The sequence below is a fragment of the Camelina sativa genome, chromosome 11, assembly GCF_000633955.1.
Source record: "Camelina sativa cultivar DH55 chromosome 11, Cs, whole genome shotgun sequence".
NCBI classification, from domain to species: domain Eukaryota; kingdom Viridiplantae; phylum Streptophyta; class Magnoliopsida; order Brassicales; family Brassicaceae; genus Camelina; species Camelina sativa.
This window is the reverse complement of record NC_025695.1, coordinates 13,180,420-13,195,335: the sequence shown is the minus strand read 5'-3', so window position 1 is coordinate 13,195,335 and position 14,916 is coordinate 13,180,420. Positions and strand designations below refer to the sequence as shown.

The 14,916-nt window shown below is 38.1% G+C and overlaps 2 protein-coding genes and 1 pseudogene across 2 annotated transcripts; 2 read left to right on the top strand and 1 right to left on the bottom strand.

The window, feature by feature from the left end:
* LOC104723148 lies at positions 67–2,569 on the bottom strand. Its single transcript, XM_019232268.1, has one exon. It carries the CDS (start codon positions 2,184–2,186, stop codon positions 153–155), a length of 2,034 nt encoding a protein of 677 aa, XP_019087813.1. The 5' UTR covers positions 2,187–2,569; the 3' UTR covers positions 67–152.
* LOC109125242 (probable disease resistance protein At5g45510) lies at positions 10,216–11,564 on the top strand. The gene has a single exon (XM_019232274.1). It carries the CDS (start codon positions 10,770–10,772, stop codon positions 11,550–11,552), a length of 783 nt encoding a protein of 260 aa, XP_019087819.1. The 5' UTR covers positions 10,216–10,769; the 3' UTR covers positions 11,553–11,564.
* LOC104727923 lies at positions 11,555–14,057 on the top strand (annotated as a pseudogene).

The window sequence follows — 14,916 nt, the reverse complement described above, 5'->3', positions numbered from 1 at the left end:
TTAAAGTGGATCGGAGCAAGAAAGGCCAAACGAGTGAAAGGCGTTTTAGAGTATATTGAATTCAGTTAGGGTTTAGCAGAATATTACAGTGCTGGATTTCTTATTCAACAATAGCCAAAGATGTAGCAGACAAAAGACCAGAAAACAAAGGGTTACACAGGACAAGAGGTAGTGGTCTTGTCCAGAACGAGTCTTGCTTTAGAATCTTCCTTGGTGGTTCTGAACTGATCTCCGAGCCCAAAATGAGCCATCAAAAGCCAAACAAAGTTTATCAGTTCACCACCTCTGTTGAGTTGAGCTGCCTGTTGTTTAGAATCACAGTGTTTTGCTGCATAGCAAAGCATCTCCACCCACACTTTGCTTACTACTTCCCACATTTTCTTATTGCTTATTTGAATTTCTATCCGCTGAAGCTCCTTCGCCAGCATGCTCGCTTGGAACAGAACAGACTTGTTTCGATACCCTTGGGCATTCTCATTTCTTTCCCCATCCGCCTTGTAGTAATCAAGAATTGCATTACAGGCCATCTTTGCTTCTCTTGAACCTTCAACAGGGGTCCTCTCAAACAGCTTTTTAGCCTCTTTAAATTTTTTGACCTCTGCTATTGCCGCTTTGAATTTTAACTTATCAATTCCTGCAACTGTTGACATCAAAGTAGGCTGCACGATTAGGAGGTACATCATGTAGTCTGAAAGGGTTTTGCTGACCTCTTTGTATTCGTCATATCTTGCATTGTTCTCGTTTGTTTGGTGTAAGAGCTCAGTGGCAATGTGCCACAGCAGGATGCTCTGATCGTAATCCATGTCAGTAACATATGGCAGCAATTTCTCGTAATATTCATCGATTTTCATGTCGCGCAGAATCCATTCACCTCTAGCTGAATATATATAGCTGGAACTTTCCGAGCCAAGAAGATAGCGGTATTTATTCTGGACCTCCTCAAATATGAATCCCCAAAGTTCTGCGGTGAGGCGTTCTCGAGATGTAAATATGATCTCATTTAGCTGGTCCGGAATGCCAAAGAATCCCAAGGGATAATTGATCAAAGGAACTCCAAACCAGAATCTAAGAAAAGGCCTGAGAGGGTAGAGAACATAATACATTACCCGATCCTCGATGGACAGGTGACTCATGTATAAATCTATCTTCGTACGGATGTGATTCAAGGCTTTGGAAAGGAGGATTGTTTCTAGGATGATGACACTGATGGCACGATCTATGTACACGCTTTGAATGATAGTTTCAAAGGTTTTGTGGTGGATTCTCTTTGGTTTTATCCTCAGAGAGGAGCCAATCAGGTTGTATGCATATACGTACTCAGACCATCTGCGAAATATGAAGAGTCGATCAAGTACCATGTGAGAGGGATATTCTTTCTCGTGACACTTGCACTCTTTCCACTTCAGTTCCTTGAAACGGAGGAACCAAGTGAGAATCTCGTCAAACAAGGTATCCTCTTCGTCCACCTTGTCCTTAGGCATCCTCATTCTTGCAAATGTCCAGTCGGATATACAGAACATGAGGATGGAAATGAAATCAAAGGCGATTCCACCAAGGATCAAAGCATAAGTAAGGCCCACATCAAAACCATCATATTCATCTTTCCTAGATGTCTTGAAGATGGAGAGGGATGAAAATAGGCATCCCAAGGATATAAAGCGGAAAGTAAGTCCAGTCCAAGTGTGAAGGATGTCAACTTTGGTGAATAGAGTGCCATAGATGAAGCTGAGCTCTACCTCCAGAATACTCAAAGCTTCAACCGCCTCCAGTGACTTAAAAAATTCCTTGCTCTCTAGCCAGTGCTCAGAGCTATATAGAAAATCAACTACAAGACCTTTGTAGATATTGAAGTACTTATAACCATATTGAATAGCATGGAGCTGTGTTAAAACATGTGGCCTTACTTGACGTTGCCTTTTTTCAGGCTCCTCGACCCTGACAAACTCGCTATGCTCTCTTGAAATCTTCCTAATTTTGTATTCCTCCATGAACCTCGAGTAGTCGACTCCAGGTTCGGGCTCCCCAGGCCTCATTTTCTTGAACCTCTCGAGACTAGCTGCACGCATTGCCCCTATCCTCTCAAAATACTTGATGACTCCAGCCATAAGCATGAGTGTTGTTGGTTCCCAGAGGCGGTTGGGTATTGATAGCAAGAACACGTATAGAGTAGCAATGAATTGGCACATTAGACTAAACAAACTCCTGAGTCAGAGCTCATTATCCGCTAGAGCAAGAGCTGTGATTGTGTCAGGACCACCAAGGTGCAACAGAAGGAACATTGCCCAGAACGCTACGAGCTCGTTTGTCTTGGGCGACTCGTGTGGTTCAGGCTTGTCTCCTGAACTATCTGAGATTTGTCCCACAGCATAATCTGCCGACCAATTGGCTAAAAGGTAAGCAGACCAGATGAGAAATTGAATAAGTCCTCTTTGTGTTCGTTGTCGATTTGGTGAGAGAAGAACAAGGACTGCCTGAAGTACAAGACTGAATATGACAAGACCACGGATGTTCCATTTGTCCCACATATCTTTCACTGCCTTCGGTATTGCCTCCGCCATCTTTCTGTTTTTTTTTTGTTTTGGGTTGCGTATCAGCCAACTGGAACTGGTTCCTACCTCTGGTTCTCAGTTTATGGCAAAGTTTGGTTTGGTTTTCACCTTAGATGCAAACACTGGTAGAAACGAGTCAACTCAATTATAACCCGAGCAAACAATAAATTGTTTAGAGTTAAAAATTAAAAAATAAATAAAGACTTTTGGTAATTTTGTTGACTCGGTGAGATATTCTGGACCATGCTTCCTACTGTGTTTCATCAATGACATTTGTTTACTACTAATCTTTAAAGTTTTAGCAGACAATCATGATCATCAGAAATCGTTTCTACCTATTCCAAAATAGTTGTGATTACGATTTTCTATAACCTTTGCATGTCAAGAGATTGCTTTTTTACGTTAGCACTACCTGGAATCAGTGATAAAAGGAAAGTTGAAAATACTTCCCTATTAATTGCAATCTCTTCGAGTTAAATTACTAATAACTAGATTCGGATCCGCACATACGTGCAGAGTTAATTTCAAAAACTAACTTTATTATCATGTTTATGATATATTACATATATGTAGGGTTTTGTTTATTTTTTAGGAATATTAACATTTATAGTCCAAACTCATACCAGTTTAGTATTTGATTTGTTTTTAATTCAGTTTTAAAAAAAGAATGATCAAATATGTTATTTGTTATATGTAAAGACAACTATATTAAAAAATAACGAGAGAATAGTGGTATGTCTGTTTGGGACAAAAAATAGTAAGAGAAAGGTGATATGACCCGTCTCAGATATAATTTCTCATCTAGTTTTAATAATAATTTACACATTTTATATTGTATATTTTAGTCCAAAAGATAAAGAAATAGGTAAATGTTTCATATCGGTGGGTTTTATTTGTAGATATATTTATTTGGTATAAAATATATAACACAAACCTATATTGGTTTGCTTTCATCAAAATTTGTGAATATAATAATAATCATTTTACCATAAATTCCATATCGACATAAAAGTAAATCCGAATCTAGTGTAAACCGGGTTAGTGATCACCTATATTAAACTCGTGAACTATCAGACCATATAAAAACAACTTGAAAATAAAAAAATTTCATAAACCCGATGGTCTAAATATTTGTATCAAGCAAGTCAAACCCCTTTGTTGTGCCTGCTATGTTACTTATTAAAATATTTTGACTCACAAAAATCATGTTCCCCGTAAGGCCGTAATCTACATGAATAAATTGTATGTCCTCAATTATCGTGCTCGAATTCACATTACCCAAAATTATCAACCCTTATTCTATTTAAAATAATTTAGATATTGTTTTTTGTTTTTCGAATTACCCATACACGTTATTTCCAGCATGCCACGATATTTGAAATAAATAGAGAAAATTGAAATTAAATTTATCTATTTAAATTTCATGTTCATGTATCTTATCCATTATTTGATATTTCAAAGTTGAAATTAAGATTTAATCCAAATTTTATATCTCCTCTTGTTACCTTTAATTCTCATTTTAATAAAACAAATAGTTTTTTTTTTAACGCTATTCATCTGATTAATATAAAAGTTCGATAAAGGCAAAAGCCCAACAAGAAATCAAAAACTCAAATGCGAGACTAAAACCAACAAAAACGATAACCACAAGCCTTGTCAAACTTATGCTCTGCAACACTCCCTGCCTCATCATCATTGTACCCTGCAGTATCCTCAGCTTCCCCTTCTTTCTTCTTTTATCCGATCATGTAACCACGAAGGACCACCCAAGGACAAATACGAAGATAGCCTGCCATCCCTAGTAACACTGTGAGCAATATCCCTAGCCAAAGTGTTAGCTTTCGGCAAGGAAAGCTTAAACTGTATCACGTCCATTCCTTGTATTACTTCAGCAATCTTTTCCACCTGAGATCGATATTTTGGCCAGCTCAAAGGATCCTCCAAAGCCGATAAAGCAGCCTGACAATCCAACCATACTTCACACGAAAAAATCTGGAGAGTACGAAGACTTTGCAAGCACCATAGGATACAGCCTAGCTCCGCAGATATTTTATTCACCTTTGGAGGAAAGGCATCCCTCGCATGAAACTTAACATCCCCTACATCATCCCGTAAAATCCAAGCTCCACCACAAAAATAACGATCATTAACCCAAGCACAATGAATATTACACTTTAGGACTCCCGGTAATGGCTTACTCCATCGACCTAGTCTCATCGCTACCCGTCGATCAACAACATTACTATCTTGCAGGTTCTTGACTCGTTGGCGTAGCCATATAGCAGAGTTCTCCAACGCCCCAGCTAGTAGCACATGAGGATCCTGTATTCTTCCCGAAAAGATAAATCCATTGCGTGCTTTCCAAATCTCCCAGAGGATCCAAGGAATGGCGTTCCGATAGTCTTCCCGTATGTCCCTTCGAACCATCAGCTGCAATAAATGTTGAATATTAGCTGCAATAGATGCTGACAAACCATGTGATGGCAATGGCAGTAAAGCCGCCTCCCACACTCTAGTAGCAAGGGTACATCCAAAAAGCACATGTGCAATAGTTTCGTCCTCCATGCGACACTCCTGGCATATAGGGTTCATCTGTATTCCATGTCGCCGCAAACATTCTGCCACAGCCAAAGCACCCGACAAGGCTCTCCATAAGAACATACGGATCTTGGGTTCTGTCTTTGTATGCCAAATTTGTGCTTTGATATCGTTCACCACTTGGGCCTCCTCACTAATAACTACTCCAGCTGATATCTCAGAGTTGAGGAGCCAAGTTCCACTCTTCACCGAATACTTGCCATCATTTGTAAACGCCCACACATATTTATCAGGAATATTTGTCGCAGGGGGAAACGACTGAATTTTCATGACATCATCCGGAGGGAACAACCTCTGTAGAGTCCCAGTATTCCACTCACCCTCTGGAGTTATAAGTGCCGAGACCTTCAGGTTAAGATCAATCTGCATTTCTCTGTTGAAAGGACGCCTTGGGGGCTCATCAAGGACCCACCTATCTAGCCAAACGTTGGTGCTCTTACCATCCCCAATGGACTTCATTATCCCCTTCTGTAGCAACTCTCGACCAAACATAATGCTTCTCCATGCATAGGACGGTCTATATCCGATCTTTGCATCAAGGAGGTTTGTGTCAGCATAATACCTTGCCTTATACACGCACGCTAGCAGAGAGTTAGGGGAATCTAACAATCGCCAAGCCTGTAAGAGAGCTTGATTAAACCGACCAATGTCTTTAAACCCCAGACCACCACTCTCCTTAGCCTCACACAACTTATCCCACGCAACCCAGTGCATCTTATGCTTGTCTTCACTTTCATTCCACCAAAAGCTAGCCATGGCACTTGTTATTCGGCGACATTGATGTTTCGTCAACCTAAAACAAGACATAGCGTACAATGGTAGAACCATAGCGACTGACTTCAATAAAACCTCCTTTCCTCCCAAGGATAGTGTTTGCTCGTACCATCCCCCTAGTCAAGACTTTAATCTATTGGTGATAAAGTTAAGGAGGTCTCTTTTGGATCCACTAAAACATTCCAGTAATCCCAGGTACTTACCAGTCCCCCCCTCTTGTTCAATTCCAGTAAATGATCCAATTAACCTCTTCATATATGGGTCCATCCTCTTCCCATAGGTGATGGCAGACTTCTGGAAATTGATTTCTTGTCCTGATGCCTGAAACAAATAGATTAAATAATGTTTTTATTTTTTTGAATTACCCATTGTCTTAATCATTTTTAGGCCATCTCCAATGTAAATCTCTATTTTTTTAACTCTAGAATAGAGTAACTCTAAAATAGAGAATAATTTTTCTTAATTGTATCACTCTATTTTTTACTTTAAAATAGAATTAGTGTAAAAAAAAATAATGTTATTCTAAATATTAAGCAATCTTATCATTTTCTCTATTTAAGAATAAAATATAGAGTATGTTGGAGCAAATGTTATTTTATTATAGAGTTTTGACTCTAAAATAGAGTGGGGTTGAAGATGCCTTTAGTCTCTATAAAATTTAGATCGGCATGCCGATAAAACCGGATCGAGTGTAATTCGGAATAGTGATGAGTTAATTTTTTTATTAAACCTTTGAACTATCAAACTGGAGAAAAAACTGTCAAAAATATAAAAACTTCCCAAATGGATGATGGATAAACACAAATATAATTCATAGTATTTATATATCATGGCATATCATATCATAAATTTTTAAAAAATTAGTTGACTTCTTTATTATTATTATTTGACATATGGTTAATTTATTTTGGATTACATTTCTTTGTTGTTCAATCTTTTGAATATTATAGAACATAGTTTAGTGTTCTTAATTTATTAGTTTTTGAACATTTTTATGTTAGAGAAATTGAAAATTGTTACATAGAATATTGGAAGCGTTAATTTATTTTAATTGTAACATGAACCGGAACTTTGTTTTTTTTTTGAAAATTATGTTTTGATCTCATCCGGTCCCATTTTCTCAAAATTATGTTCCCGGAAGTTAGCACACAATCACGTAACAGATTAAAATTCTTTGAGCTGGTTGACTGGTTAATAATTAGTTGCCACAAATTTTGAACATGTTTTCAAAAACTATACAAAAGGTTTCAATATTACATAATAGGTATGTCAACTTTATGATTAAAAACCCGTTATGTCCAATAATCATCGAAAATTATATGTCACATAAAATTCCGTTATAAATAAATATTTGTTTAAACTTATTTATTTTTGTGTAATGGATGAGAGATTAAACTATGTTCTATAATTATTTAAAAATCAATTTTATGTATTACACTCTCTAGGATCCTAAAGAAACTTAACATTTAAAAACAGAAAAATGAGGATGAAGTAAGTTACCATAAAATCCAAAATTTTAATTATTACTTCGATGAATGTATATATGTGAATTTGAAATTGTTACATAGATATCATTTTTTTTTGTTAAAGATTATTCAATTAATAATATATGTCCAATGGATTATTTCCGGATTAGGCCCATACAAAATCCCCTAAGGGCCCGACCCATTATATAGAACCAGACTAAACCATTAGGATACAAAGCCGACCGAATTCACAAACCAAACTAAACCGGTTTCTGAAAACCCTAATCTACAAACGAAGAACTCGTTGTAGCCGCCGTCCAACAGATCTGCGGATACTTACCGGAACAGGACCTCCGGTAAGCCTGGACGGCGTTAGCCGAACGGAGATGGTGATCCAAGATTCGTTTCCAACCTGCCACCGTAGAGCCGTGTTGAGGAGGAGGAAGAGAACCGAGCTCGTCGTCGTCAAGGAGGCTTCTTGCTCAGTCGTGAGGGAGAGAGATAGTAGGGAGTAGATGAAGGGACCTTCGACGGTGGCTTAGCTTTGCCGGATCGGAGACTACCTCCCCTATTGAAACCAATCCCGCGAAACCTCCAGAATCTCCGGTTCCCAAATCTAACTATCTTCCTCACTCGTTCCTCGCCGTGAAACTCCTTTTTCCACTCTTCGTCGCTACTCCGCCGGTAGAGCTCTTACCATACGAGTCTCGCAAATGCTTCTCCCTTCTACTGCTCCCTTGATCTTGATCCAATGGTGTCGTCGAGAAGATGCAGAGTCGCGGTTGAAGAACCATGAGCCGTAGGGTCCTCATCGTCACCGGAATTGACTGAGGATCCGCCGTCGGTGCACGAGATTGTGATCAGAAGACTCTCGAGTTTTGAGAGAGAAATCGCCGCGAGTGAGATTTATAGATATCATTTCGAATTTTTGAATAATGAAACATATATCTTAATATATGAGAATACATTAAGGTTATGAATGATAAGATAAATTTCAAAAATAAAATACCTGAAGTATGTTTGATACTTTGATTCTAAAAATTTAATAGTCTAAATTATTTAAAAGTGCAAAATATTTTAGGTCACGTTCTCTCCCTGTAAAACCTCTTCTCCATCGAAGGAGACTTCTTTTTCTTTGCTTCTTTCTTAATCACGATGGTCTTCTCCGTCTTCTTCTTCTCACTCTCCTTGCTTACTTGCTATGTTCTCAATCTGTCTTCCAACATGCATTGTCTTTTTATGGAGATTATTATTCTTTGTGTGAATATGCCTGTATTAACATCATTAGTATACCATCTGACAAATCTCAGTAGAAATGAAATAAAAAGAGAAAGATTAAGTAGTTAAACACAACTTTTTGACTATTTTCCATTTCCTCAGTATCATATGTTCTTATTTCCACATTCTCAAAATTTTGAAACCCTAGAAAATTGACAAAGTAAATAGACTTATGAATCAAACAACATATCTATCAACAAACAGAAAAGAGAAAAAAGATAAATATAGTTATATATATGTTTGTTTTGTTTACATGATGATTCATCTGTTTATAATTATGATGTTTTACATTAAAAACAAAAAACTTACTAATTCAATGGACGATATAATTTCCTTGATTTCCCCAGATTTAACAGAAGATCGTTTCCACATATGTCATGTTAACCCTCAATATGTTTTTCTATATTTATAGGTACTATGTGATGAAAAGAATACGCTAGATCCGGTGTAAAATTCCAAGATAATAATAATGTATATATTCGAGTTGCCAAAAGCTGAATTTTTTGATTGATTTTAATAAGATTGAGTAGTCAATATTAAGATAAAATTTTGGAATTAACATTAAATAATTTTAAGTAGTGATAAATTTTGAATTACGTGATTAAAATATATTCAAGATTTTTAGGATGTTAATGATTTAAATACTTTAGGAAACAATCCATTTTCTTGGTATATACGTAATATTTTGTAGACTGTTTTGATGTAGTGGTTTTGTAGTTGCTTAATTGATGGGATTTGAAATTAAAATTCAAACTGTTTGTTTAAATGTCGAGTAGTTATGGGAAGTCTAAATAATTAGGGTCGCACATTTGATTCTCATTTCTTTATTGTAGTTATGGACTAATTAAACATTTATTTTACAGAATCAAGGGGTGGCTAATCGGCAGTTAATGTACACGTACTCTTATTCTTTAACACAGTATAAATAAATGTTTGGTTCCGTTTAATACCTTGCATCTGATACAGTTAATCATGATCCGAATACACATACACCGGGTCGTACCCAAGATCTGCGCGTTTTTAAGCTTCAATTTACCTCATTACCTTTTAATTGTTCTCCAAATTTTTTTACAAAAAAGGTATTATATGGAATTTTATCTTGTTTATTTTTTTTTTCTTTTCTAAGTGTGCTTCCCAATTAATAGTATAGATAAATTAATGCATCTATAAATTTTAGTTCTGAGATTTACATGTTTTGAAAAAGTAAACGCAAAAGAACTCAAAAGTCGAAACCGACACGTTCTAAAAACTTACCAATGGTTTAAAAATGCATAAATCAGGAAGAGCAAGTAGACATGGTTTCGGATTTAGAATCAGCTTGCTGTCAAAATGCAACATGAGTCTCCAACTAAAGTTTCCTTCCTAGTTCCTACTCCCTTACTTTAGAGAACACAGCAGTTTGTTCAACTCTAAGCAAAGGTCTCCAACATCTTATCTGACTTTATCCTCGGACTAGTAGTGGGAGAGGTATCTCTTGATTGAGATCTTATCTGACTTTATCCTCGGACTAGTAGTGGGAGAGGTATCTCTTGATTGATGTGCCTGTACATAAAAACGTTTTTTCAATAATTGTAAAAGCAAGTGCAGGCCTACGATACGACCTTGAATAAGCTAAAAGATATCAATATGTTATCAGTTAATAACTCAATATAGAAAGTCATTGTTTATTTTTGAAATTAACTGTTAGATCTCCCGAGCAAAACGTTGACTTGAATTGAGACGAGTAGATCTTGATCAGACGACGAAGAAGGCAGAAAAAGCTAAACCCATTTTCCAAAGAAATCAGATAAATTGCTGTGAGTGCAACAGCTAACGGGTACTCTCGCTTTCCTCATTCTACATTTTCTGATTTTCTACGCCTTTTAGTATCTTTATCTATATGACTTCCCATTTTCAAATTGATTGATAAGTCTTTGCTGCGCTCTTCACTAATTTAGTTATCTCAGAACCTATACATTGCTGGGCTTCCTACGCAACTATTATCATGGTCCAAAATTGGGACTTTTGAGTGACCAAATCTTGGGAAACCTTTCATAATTATATAGTATGCTGCTGTTACATTATACAAGCTCTATAAGGCGTTCTTTTATATCATATTCCAGATATGGCTTCCGCTCAATTACGCCAAGCTGCTAAGGATGAGAAGTTGTTTAAGATGATAGTGGAAACAATGGGTGGTGGTGGTCCTCAAAGAGTTGTACTGGCTGGGAAATCCGGAATCGGTAAGACGCGGCTGGCAAGGAATGTGGGTAAGTATGCAACAGAAGAAGGCATGTGCTACCTCACCCTCTGGTTTAACCTCAACGAGAAGTTTGAAGATGAAATGTCGCTTTATGAGAACATAGCTTTCCAACTTGATGTGTATGTTACGGATGATAAGAGGGAGAAGGACAAGAAAGACTTGCTAAAGGATTTGAAGCATAAGATAATTTTGGAGCTCAAGGACAAGAAGAAGAAACACCCTTCATCATATGAAATGGTGCCGTATCTTCTGTTGATACTTGATGACGAAGGAAACAAGACCAGTGAGGACAAAGTGATGAAGGATTTGGGCCTGGAGAGTTTTCTTGCACAGTACAAACCTCTAAAAATTCTTCTTACAAGAAGAGTAGGAGACGAAAACACTACAAAGCATGGTGGGAAAATTGAATCCGCTAACATGGAAGAGCCATATGATACAAGGGAACGTAAGTTCCATACCACAGATGTGTCACAAGCTTTAATTTGCACCCTTACCGAGGATAACATGCATGATTTATTTGCACGCTTACCATTCATGAGGGGAGTTTGCTTGAGTCTCTTGAGAAAGCGTGTAAAAGTGATGAGCCATCGATACATTCTGTGGTGCGAAAAAGCAGTAATTTGCCTGCTGCAATCGTTGTGCTAGCCAAGTCTTTAAGCTGCATCGCTCATCAGAACTCTTTTAAGAGCCTAACTACAAAACAAGAGAAGGTTTTAAAGGAAATTCTATCCCCCGGTGAGCCAGCCTACTCAGTTTCAAGATGTAATCCTATTCTGCAACTTGCTTATCAGCTGCTGGAAACCGATGATACATTAAAAAGTGCCATTGTTGATTGTTTTTGGCATAGCTTGGACCTTTTTAAGCATTGCGGCTGTATTCACTACAATGAACTGATCACACATTGGATACTTGAAGGCTATTTTGATCCCATTCGATCTATTAAGAAGTCTTATAAGGATGGTCATGATATTTTGTTGGAACTTATAAACCGTGGTATTCTGAAGATACAAGAGGATGATATGGTTGTACCAGAGATGGCAATGAGCGATTTACCTGATCTTCGGCATCATGGGTTCTTAGGCAGATCCCGGCTTCGATTTGCTAGGGTTTATGGTGGTGACAAGAACAAAGGTCTAGGGAAAATAAACCAGATAGATGATATGATAAAAACAGTACAAGCAAATAAAGGAGAAAATATCTGTACAGTTCTGGTGGGTGGAAACCGTCTGCGTCGTGAAACACCTTACAAGTTCTTTGAGCAGCCACAGATGAAAGATCTTGAAGTACTAGGTCTTTTTGATCCCACAATGGAAGATTTTATCTAGTCTTTTAGAGAACTCAAGCAACTCCGAGTTCTTGTGATCAGGAACTATGATCTACTGCCAAGTATGGAGGAACTTAAGGGTCTACGAAGGCTAGAGGTTCTTGAAGTTTCTGGTGCTAGCTCTGTGGAAACTATCTCTGATGACTTCTTTGAAGCATTGCCCGAACTTCAAAGTCTGAACCTCTCTGGACTTCGGATCATATCTTCACCTTCCAGCATTTCTCAACTGAAGTATCTCCATACTCTCATCTTAGAGACTGTCTTGTATTGGAAGATTTGCCAGACATACAGCATTTAGACAGGCTCGAGGTTGTCGACATCCGTGGTGCACGCAAGCTAAGAACTTGCTTTGAAGAAACCACAAGCAAAAACCAAACCTTTTCTCATCTTCAGCGGCTTGTGCTCCTTGATTTATCAGAGAGCAAGCTAAAACGACTACCAATATTTCATGACCCTGCGGCTGCTGCCAATCTTAGCTCCTTAACGCGGCTCTCATTGTATAACTGTAGCAATTTAGTAGAACTGCCCAATCTTCGAACCTTATCAGGTCTCCAAATTCTCGATCTTTATAGTATGACCAGCTTGGTGGAAATTGCGGCAGTATGCTTCGAGCAGAAAGAGGAACTAAAAATTCTTAATATGTCAGGCACAAGTTTTACCAACCTTCCGTCCACCATCTCCGGTCTATCCAACCTCAGACAACTCCTCCTGAAAGACTGCTCCAACCTAGAAACTCTACCAAACATCAATGGACTCGCGAGCCTTGAAGTCTTTGATGTTTCTGGGTGCACTAAGTTGCATAAAATTGAAGGATTCTTTAAGTACATGTCTTACCTGCGGGAAATTAATCTCTCTGGCACAAGAATAGAAACCTTACTGGAGTTTCCAGAGAAGAGCAGTATCAGTTGTTCAAAGCTAGTTATTCTGGCAAATTCAAGAAGATTGATACATGAGACTTGGAGACAGGTAAAGGAAGACATAACAAATGGGATTTATGAGAGTCTAAGCTCTCATGATGTTGTCGACAGAATTCACGAAATCTCAAGAAAGGAGAAAGGACGTGTAGGTGAACTTTGGGACTTTGATTGTCCTGAAAAGAAAGGTCATCGCAGGGAACATTTTTACAAAGGTCATATATACACGGATGTCTATCAGAACATAGCACCATTTGTTGATACCAAACGTTGTCAAGAAGTCCTCAAGATCCAAGGATCTAATGGCGTAGATGAAGATAAGGAAACCTTAGCTAAAGTTGAGTTTGTGGCTATTGTGGACAATACAGCGGCAAGTCTCTCATCAATATTTAATGATTTGAAATCAGTGAAAGGTTGTTGGCTGGAGATGTGCGAGGATATAGAAATCCTTTTCACTGGAGTAGATGGAGAACGTCTCGGAAACCTGGAGACTTTGTCAATTACCAATCTTCGGCTGTTGGAGAGTATATGCAGCAGCAGCTTCAAGAATCTCAAGAATCTAAGCCTAGATTGTTGCCCGCATATTAAAACGCTATTTCCTGCATCCGCGCTTCCCACCAGCCTAAAAGTCCTGAAAATAAAGTTTTGTGAGAAGCTGGAGAAAGTGTTTGAACAAGAAGTCGAAGTGCCTAATTTGCACACACTGTGCCTTTACGAGTTGCCTGTGCTATCTGCTATCAATGGATCGCTGCCTAATCTGAAGACATACAGTAAAGACAAATGCCCGAAGCTGGAAACTTCAGAAGATGATCTATGTTGTCTGGTGAGTCCAATGTTATGCATACCACTACTCTCAAATGTGTTTTTGGTCTTCAGTTCCTCTTGTTCGTGTTACTGAAGTGAAGTTTACAAGTAGATAACAATCTTTCATCAATTTTTGTGGTTGCTTCTGTTTGCAGGACTTGGAAGTGATCTAGTGCAACGAGGATATGAAAAACCACAGGGGCAGAAGAAGCAGCTACGGAGTATTCTCTCCCTGGATCCTTTCCCCAATATTTACTCTGATCCCTCTTTCTTAGTATGTGTGTGCGCGTGTGTGTAGAATAATCGACATGAATTTGATTGTTTTCTCGTTTGACTTCAAGAGATCTGTTTAAAAATATACTCTCAACATATTTGGAACCATCTCTACAAGTTATTTTATATAATGCAGAGGGCTATGCTCGCTGTCGTTTCCTCGTTTATAACATAAAATAAGACCAGAAGACCAGCGGTTATCTGTAGGAAAAGACTACAAACTTCAGATATATTAAATAAAGAAAACCCTTCACACGTCCCAAGAATGGCTTGGGTAAAAAGTCAATGGCAGAAGCAAAGAAGCATTCCACAGAGCAAACTATTTTTCCAGAAACGATCTAATCAGGAACTATAGGATAGGAGAAATGGTGGAAGTGATTCCCAAACAAATCAAAGATGTTTGGGACACATGGAATATTAGGGGAATGATAATCCTCAGTCTCTCGCTTCAGACAATTCTCATTTTCTTTGCCCCCCTCAGAAAACGAACGCCCAACAAGTTCCTGATCATGCTCTTGTGGTCCTCGTATCTCTTGGCAGATTTGTCTGCGAATTTTGCGGTAGCACTGATTGCGAAGAACCAAGGTAAAGACCCTAAACCCGATGATCCTCCTGAAGACAAGAAGCTCGTAGCCTTGTGGGCACCTTTCTTGCTCTTACACCTTGGTGGGCCAGACACCATCACTGCGTTTTC